Raw genomic sequence first — 8,766 nt, forward strand, 5'->3', positions numbered from 1 at the left:
TTTAAAATGACTGAAAACGCTTTTGGTGAAAATGTTTTTGGAACCAATCCTTAGTAAAAATGCAAGTAAATTCTGGAAAATCACTTAAAGTGCTTTCCAGAAGAAGCACATAACTGGTGCTTCTTTCATAAAGCACTTAAAGTGCTTTTGGAATCCAAAAACATTTTTTCTAAAAACGCTTTCAGCCATTTTACAAGCATATCCAAACGAGCCCATAGTTAGAGTCTTAAGGCATATGACCATTTTTTATCATCACCTTTAATAAATAATAATGTTTATAGAATCGTTTGGAAGTACTTTAAAAATGATTGAAAGCGTTTTTGATTAAATTGATTTTGGATTCCAAAAGCACTTTAAGTGCTTTCTGCAAGACGCACAGATCTGATAAAGTGTTTTTTCAGAATTCACTTAGATTTTCACTAAATATTGGTTTTGAAAATGTTTTGACAAAAAACGCTTTTAATCATTTTAAAAGTACTTCAAACGAGCCCTACATGTAAACATATATTATTAAATATGTGTATGTGTTGAATTTTACTATTTTAGAGCTCATTTTTGTTGGGCTTGTAATATTTTCTAAGCCCATGTAAATCATTTGTTTGGAAGAGTGGGCCTTTTCTCAATCAAAAGTTTCACCTGAATTTAAAAAAGCCTAGGTAGTAGCAATCCTTGGCAAAATCATGGTCGCCGTCACCCTCATCCTTTGCCTCTGCAACTGCGATGTCCCGACTCCTCTCTCTCTCTCTCTCTCTCTCTCTCTCTCTCTCTCTCCCATATTCGCAAATGTATCGACGCTCCACATGGAGACTCACGCGACCGCGAGACGCAGAGAAAGAGCAGCGGAGACAGAAAAAGCTGTTTTTTTTTTTTCCGTCTGAAACTGAAGGAGTTGCTATGAAAAAGAAAAAATAACCGAACCGCATACACCGCCTGGACCGCCTAAACCGTCTAGGCGGCCGCCTAATTCTTTTTCCAATTGTCCAAATGCCTACGGCAAAATAGCGGCAGTTAGCCATCGCCTAGCGCTGAGCCCATTTTTAGAACAGTGAGCCTAGCGCTTAGCCCGATTTTTAGAACAGTAACTCGATATAGTGCAGAAGCCGAGTATAGAGGCATGACAAATGAACTATGTGAATTGTTTTGGTTTAAGAGATTGCTTACTGAATTTGGATTTTCTCCGGGATTTGCAATGATTCTCTATAGTTATTGATATTGCACATAATTCAGTTCAACATAATCGTACCAAGCATGTTGAAGTGAACAAATATTTCATTAGGAGAGATTGGAGTACCAGATTATTCTATTCATTCGTAAAGTCTAAGGACGAATTGGCAAATGTTCCAACAAAGGCGGTTGCTAGTAAGGGTTTTATAACTCGCTCAACAAGTTAAGCGTGTGTGATATCTATGTACTATCTTTTGAGAGTATTGTCATAATCCCAACTTAAATTGGGAAGTTATTTGTAGCTTCATATAATAGTCATTGTAATAAGATTTCTATTCTATTGTAAAATTCTCATGTACTCAACCTCCACAAATACGAATTACTTAATAAACTCTAGACTCTTATTTTTTTAGTAAAACCGTCACATGCGTATATGTTCATACTAAAGAAACATCGCCTTTAGCCTTTAGCAATCAAAGGGTTAAAAAATAAAATAAAAAATAATCATCTTCTTCTCAACAATATCTTTTACATTTGATCCAATAGCTTGTATATATACATATGGTCATATCAAAGAAAGATCGCCTTGTAAGCATAGGATATAGTTCAGTGGCACTCTGTCAAATACGACTTTCGCTCACCTGAGTTGGAAGCTTCCCAAACCCCTTCCCTCCCACTCACAAAGACCAAGAAAACAAAATAAGACCGCTTCTCTTTGTATACATCCTCTTACTCTTTCAATCATTTATTGCAAAAGCAAATATACAATTGGGTAGATGTAACGTTTTGTGTAACAACCTGATGTCACACCTTACCTTGTATTCGCTATCAGTACATGACCAAATTGTATTTTATTTACACCAAAGTCTTGTGCCAGTCAAACTGGCACACCCCAAGAAATTGGTTTTCTTCGTCATACATATCACAATTGAAACATAAAATATATATATTTGATTAAATAAAGTAAAATAAAATAAAGAAAGATGCATAATTCAAACATTTGGGCTTTGCTGAGTGTATATCCTTGAAAAAGCAAATCCACGATTGTGAATGTACTATGCAATAAAGGCAGTAAAGCAATTCAGCTGACTCGGCTCATCTAGAAGACAATTTTCTGTTCTTTCTCTGCCTATGCATCTTATCTATTTCGGTAAATTAATTATAAAATAAATATTTTTGTTTCAAAGAGCCATCTCATTCCGTGTAGTAGGAAAAAGTTTAAGGAAAGATTGATTACTTTCACCATCAGTGTTAAGACACATCATAACTTTAAGTTGGAAGAATTTACGTTTTCTTCACAATTTTGAGAAATTAATTTTTTAACAGACATTTTTACTTGTATATCAGAGCATCTCTAAAAAAGATCACAAAACTAAATTTGAAATGTCATGTAAATTTTTCTATGCTATGTAGAGTCCGTGAAATGAGTTTAAATGTCTACAATCTCTAGATTTAGAGAGTCTCTATCCCACTCTTCAAATATTTTCTTTTTCTGACTATTAAAAGTTGTCTTTGTCAAAGTTTACTAAATGAAATACTAAGAAAAATATCAAAAGGGGGAAATTAATAATAAAAAATTATTAAAATTCGTGGAGTCGCAAAATGTGAATCAATAAATTTTAGTCTTCAAACAGTCACGTAAGTAAAATTAAAAAAAAAGAAAAAAAAAAGAAAAACTTGTTAAAGTGACATTTAGAGAAAACTTGCTTCTTAAGCGAGATCAAGTTAGCTTTGCGATTTTTGTAATTCTAATTGTCCTCGAAGCTTTTCTTTGTGACATGTTTTCTTTCCCATATAAAGAATATCTACTTTCTTCTAGGCAAAGGGAGAATTATGATTCTGCTGACCTTTGAGGCCAAAAGACTTGACAACATTGACACGCACAGTTCGAAGAAATGAATGAAAAATAATGGATCTGCCTAATTCCTTGACAGGGACAGAGGGAGATCCTAATTAATAAAGGGTTGCGTTATGTTGTTTTTATTTTTCACGCATTTTTTTAATTTTTAATTGTCGTTTTAAATGATTTAAAGAAAATTAAAAAATATAAAATAATAAAAAGTATGTGTCAAGTAAAATGAAGTATGTGGATAACATACCCGTTAAAAAGAAAGGATATGCTGCTTTTGGCAAAAGTGTGGATGTTTCGTTTCATCAATGAACGAAGGATCGCTTTCAAGCTTCACTAACAATTACTTTATATACATTGCTTTTGGCAAAAGTGTGGATGTTTCGTTTTCAATGAATGAAGGATCGCTTTCAAGTTTCACTAACAATTATTTTAGCAATTTTCTTTCATCCCATCCAACTAAACATTATCTCCTCCATCAATCTTCCCACCATTATTACTTCATCTCCATGAAAATTCAATAGTGGTAGAGAGAGGGATGAGATTATGGATTTTAGTGATTGAGATTTACGTGAAGCCTCGTCCTATATGATAGGAGTAGGGGAATACACTTATTTGATATGTTATCCTATCTTCATCACAAATGCCCCAATATCCATCAATATGCTATTTATACGTGAACATGAACAAGGAAATGAATTTTAGTTACATACATGTCTGGTTCCTCTTTGTCAACTAACGGATCAATGATTTATGATCTAACGCGCTGTTCAATTTGATATCAAGAGTTGAGATTAAAATATTAAAATATATCTATTTGTTTTGCATAGTTTAAATCTGACAGAGGTATCGTTCTCTTGATCACTTGGTGATTAAAGATTCATGATCATTCTTCGTTAAATTTGATACCAAGAGTTGAGAATTAGAATACTGACATAAATTTTATTTATTCTCCACTCTTAATATCAACTCCAAAGATGTGCGGTCATATATTTTTTGTTACATGATGATCAACGGAACATCTTTTTTGTTATATTCCTAAATATGTAAATATTTTCTAGCCATACTTCCTTTCTACATAAAATAGTAATGTCTCCATGCCGATAAAAAAAATTTCTTCCTTTGAAAAAGGGGACAACTAGTGACAAACTACGATTATCCACATCTTCCGGTCCAAAGGAGGCTAGTTGAGAATTGCACCCTTCCGATATGAAGGAGGCTAGTTGAATGTTTTATTCTTTCTTCCAGATTGCACATAGTTTGCTTCTTCAATCTCCTTGCCTTTCTCCTGCTTTTGCCGAGTTTCCTCTTGTACACATTGTGCAATCAGTTCATCTATGTCCCAACTTTTATCTTGTGTATTGTAGGAGACTTTTAATTGACTATACTTGGTGGGAAGGGCCTGGAGAATCATGAACACAAGTTGCTTCTCTCCAATGTTAACATCCATGGAATTCAATTTCTCAGCAGCATTTGTCATCTTCAATTTCATGTTCATACTCTTACAACTCGTGGCCACGATCAAATAGATTCACAACTTACAAAATACGAACCTAAGACTTACTCTTTTTTGCCTTTTAAGGAGCTACTATTTGTACTTTTTTACTGAATCACTTGTCGCGATTGTCTCCATGTTTGAATTAAAACGTATGGTATATATTCATGTCGACAACATTTGTGTAACAAGAGAGTTATGACAAGTAAATATTTATTCTAAGGAAAACTAATGAAAAGAGTTTGAAAACTTTGAGTTTTAACGACAATAACAAAATAAAGGGTAAAGTGAATAGTACTAAGATTAACCTTTTAATGTAAAAATATAATTTTCGTTAAAATGAACAGTACGTGATGTTTTTCGTTAAAATAAATAGTACATGATGCTTTCGTTAAATTTCCTTTTATTTTCCTTTGCAGGAATATGCAGAGTATTATAAAATGTCTCTCCTAATTTCCTAAAAGCACAAACGCACCCACCGGCACCACCACCAGAATCTTTCCCTGTCAAATATGCCATATGATCCAAAAGGGCCACCTCACACTCCTCCCCACCAAACTCCTCGACTCGACACCTTTCTCTCTCTCCCTTTCTAACATTTGTTTCTGTCTTCTTACTCCAAATGAATACCCTCACCTCATCTCCACCACCTCCGCCAACTCTTCCTCTCCCCCACCACTTCTGTCTTCTTCTTCTCCTTCACTCCCACTCCTTCTAGCTACCCTTCCATTTTACCAGACAACCTCCTCTGAGCTCTCTCAGCTCCGCCGAGCTAGCCATGGCCAGTACTAAACTCGTGGTGGAAGTTCACGACGCAAGCGACCTGATGCCCAAAGACGGCGACGGGTTTGCGAGTCCCTTCGTTGAGGTGGACTTCGAGGGGCAACGGCAGCGGACTCAGACCAAGCCCAAAGACCTCAATCCTTACTGGAACGAGAAGCTCGTCTTCAACATCGACGACCCATCTCACCTCTCCCACAAGACCGTCGACGCTGTCGTTTACAATGACAGAAAAACCGGACACCATAAGAATTTCCTCGGCCGTGTGCGAATCTCCGGCGTCTCCGTCCCTGTCTCCGAGTCTCAGGCCACCGTCCAGCGCTACCCGCTTGATAAACGCGGCCTCTTCTCTAATGTCAAGGGCGATATTGCCCTCAGAATCTACGCTGTTCAAGATTACAGTAGCAAGGGTGACTTTGCTCCGCCACCGCAAGCACCGCCAGTGATAAATGATGAATTTGTTACTGCTAGCACTGGTGGTGCTGCAGAGGCTGCTCCTCCTCCTCCTCCTCTGCAGGAAATCAATACTAATAGGATCGATGAGGAGATTCATCACCGCCAGTTTGGGGGAGAGAAGATCAAGAAGAAGAAGGAAAAGGAAGTGAGAACTTTCCACACCATCGGTACTGGGACGGGTGGCGGTGGTGGCGGTGGCGGTGGCGGTGGCGGAGGAGGTGGCGGTGGCGGCGGAGGTGGCGGTGGTTCCTATCCACCTCCTCCAATGTCATCCGGGTTTGGATTTGAGACATACCAGATGAAGGAGAAGGCGCCCACCGTCGAAACAAGGACGGATCTTGCCCGGGCTGGTCCTGCCACGGTTATGCACATGCAGCAGCAGGCTCCGCGGCAGAACCCGGAATTCGCCCTGGTGGAGACAAGTCCACCATTGGCAGCGCGGCGGTACAGAGGGTTTGGATTTGGAGGGGACAAGACTTCGAGCACATACGATCTGGTTGAGCAGATGCACTTCTTGTATGTGAGTGTGGTGAAGGCGAGAGATCTTCCCGCCATGGATGTTACAGGAAGCCTTGATCCTTATGTGGAGGTGAAGCTCGGCAACTACAGAGGGGTGACAAAGCATTTGGATAAGAACCAGAACCCCGTGTGGAACCAGATTTTCGCCTTCTCGAAAGAGCGCCTGCAATCCAATCAGCTTGAAGTCACCGTCAAAGACAAGGATTTTGCCAAGGATGATTTTGTGGGGAGACTACATTTCGACCTCACCGAAGTCCCCGTTCGCGTGCCGCCCGACAGCCCTCTGGCTCCTCAGTGGTACAGGTTGGAGGACAAGCACGGGCGCAAGGTGGCAGGAGAGCTTATGCTTGCTGTTTGGGTGGGGACTCAGGCCGACGAGTCTTTTCCCGACGCCTGGCATTCCGATGCGCACGACATTGGCCACGTCAATCTGGCCTCCACTCGCTCAAAGGTTTACTTCTCCCCCAAGCTATATTACCTTCGAGTTCAAGTTCTGCAGGCTCAGGATCTTGTCCCTTGGGACAGAAACCGCCCTTTGGAAACATATGTCAAGGTACAACTTGGGAATCAGCTCAGAGTCACAAGGACTTCCCAAGTGCGCACTGTTAACCCCATTTGGAACGATGAGCTCATGTTAGTGGCCTCCGAGCCTTTCGACGAATTCATAATTATATCAGTCGATGATAAGGTTGGTCCTGGAAAGGAAGAGGTATTAGGGAACCTGATTCTTTCGGTTAGGGACGTTCCTCAGAGAATTGACACTCACACTCAGAAGCTCCCCGAGCCTAAATGGTTCAATCTCCACAAGCATTCAGCAGCTGCTGAAGGAGAAGGTGAAAAGAAGAAGGAGAAGTTCTCGAGTAAGATTCAGCTTCGCATCTGTCTAGAGGCCGGTTATCATGTTCTTGATGAGTCCACTCACTTTAGCAGCGATCTTCAGCCGTCGTCCAAGTTCCTGAGGAAACCGGGCATTGGGATTCTTGAGCTTGGGATCCTGAGTGCCAAAAATTTGCCGCCTATGAAGGGAAAGGAGGGTAGGACTACTGATGCCTACTGCGTGGCCAAATACGGAAACAAGTGGGTGCGAACCAGAACTCTTCTCAACACTCTGACTCCTCGCTGGAACGAGCAGTATACTTGGGAAGTTCATGATCCATGTACTGTCATCACCATTGGTGTTTTCGACAATTGCCATTTCAACGGAAGCAAGGAAGAAGCGAGAGATCAGAGGATTGGGAAGGTGAGAATTCGATTGTCGACTTTAGAAACTGATCGAGTTTATACGCATTTCTATCCCCTGCTGATCCTCACACCCTCGGGTTTAAAAAAGCACGGCGAACTTCAGTTAGCATTGAGGTTCACTTGCACTGCTTGGGTTAACATGGTAGCCCAATATGGAAGACCATTGCTTCCAAAGATGCACTATATCCAACCTATACCTGTTAGATACGTTGATTGGCTCCGCCACCAAGCAATGCAAATTGTATCGATGAGGCTAGCCCGTTCAGAGCCACCGCTCAGGCGGGAGATTGTCGAGTACATGTTAGATATAGACTACCATATGTTTAGTCTGAGGAGAAGCAAAGCCAACTTCCATCGCATAATGTCGGTTCTTTCCGGTGTCACGACTGTCTGCAGATGGTTTAATGACATTTGCTGCTGGAGAAACCCGATCACAACGTGCCTCGTCCATATATTGTTTGTGATTTTAGTTTGCTACCCTGAACTAATACTGCCCACAATTTTCCTCTACCTCTTTGTCATTGGCATATGGAACTACAGGTTCAGGCCAAGGAGCCCACCGCACATGGATGCTCGGATTTCACAGGCAGAGTTCACCCATCCGGATGAGTTGGACGAGGAATTTGACAGCTTCCCCACTAGTCGACCCCCCGACATTGTGAGGATGAGGTACGACAGGTTGCGTAGCGTGGCGGGAAGGGTGCAGACGGTGGTTGGAGATTTGGCAACCCAGGGGGAAAGAGCCCAAGCATTACTAAGCTGGAGGGATCCGAGAGCAACAGCAATCTTCATCATCTTCTCGTTGATCTGGGCCGTGTCCATATACGTTACTCCGTTCCAGATCGTGGCAGTGCTGCTCGGAGTCTACTTGCTTCGGCATCCGCGATTCAGGAGCAGGATGCCTTCTGCACCAGTTAATTTCTTCAAGAGATTGCCATCCAAGTCAGATATGTTACTATGAAACTGGAGCTATTACCTGCAGCTAATTATCTTGATTATTCACTTCATTCTTGTGAAGAAAAAGGGTACTTAGTAAATAAACCAACTTAATAATATGTACATCCAGTTTGTCAATCCCATCTCCAGAGTCATTCTTTAAGATTTCTATCTCGTTCGGAACTGTTTTTTTAAGAAACACTTATGCTCATAAGCAGTTTATGTAAAAGCGCTTTTATTAGCGCATTTAAATTTTTAATAAATATGCAAGTGCTTCATGGAACAGTACTTGAAAGTGCTTCATGGTGCTTCATCCAGCAAACAC

The 8,766-nt window shown here is 40.6% G+C and overlaps 1 protein-coding gene across 1 annotated transcript; it reads left to right on the forward strand.

Annotated features, from left to right (window-relative positions):
• The first annotated feature begins 4,977 nt into the window (after nt 1-4,977).
• Nucleotides 4,978-8,726, forward strand: LOC137710687 (multiple C2 domain and transmembrane region protein 6-like). The gene has a single exon (XM_068449790.1). It carries the CDS (start codon nt 5,287-5,289, stop codon nt 8,464-8,466), a length of 3,180 nt encoding a protein of 1,059 aa, XP_068305891.1. The 5' UTR covers nt 4,978-5,286; the 3' UTR covers nt 8,467-8,726.
• The last annotated feature ends 40 nt before the right edge of the window (nt 8,727-8,766 follow it).

The sequence above is a fragment of the Pyrus communis genome, chromosome 1 (assembly GCF_963583255.1).
Source record: "Pyrus communis chromosome 1, drPyrComm1.1, whole genome shotgun sequence".
In the NCBI taxonomy this organism is placed as follows: domain Eukaryota; kingdom Viridiplantae; phylum Streptophyta; class Magnoliopsida; order Rosales; family Rosaceae; genus Pyrus; species Pyrus communis.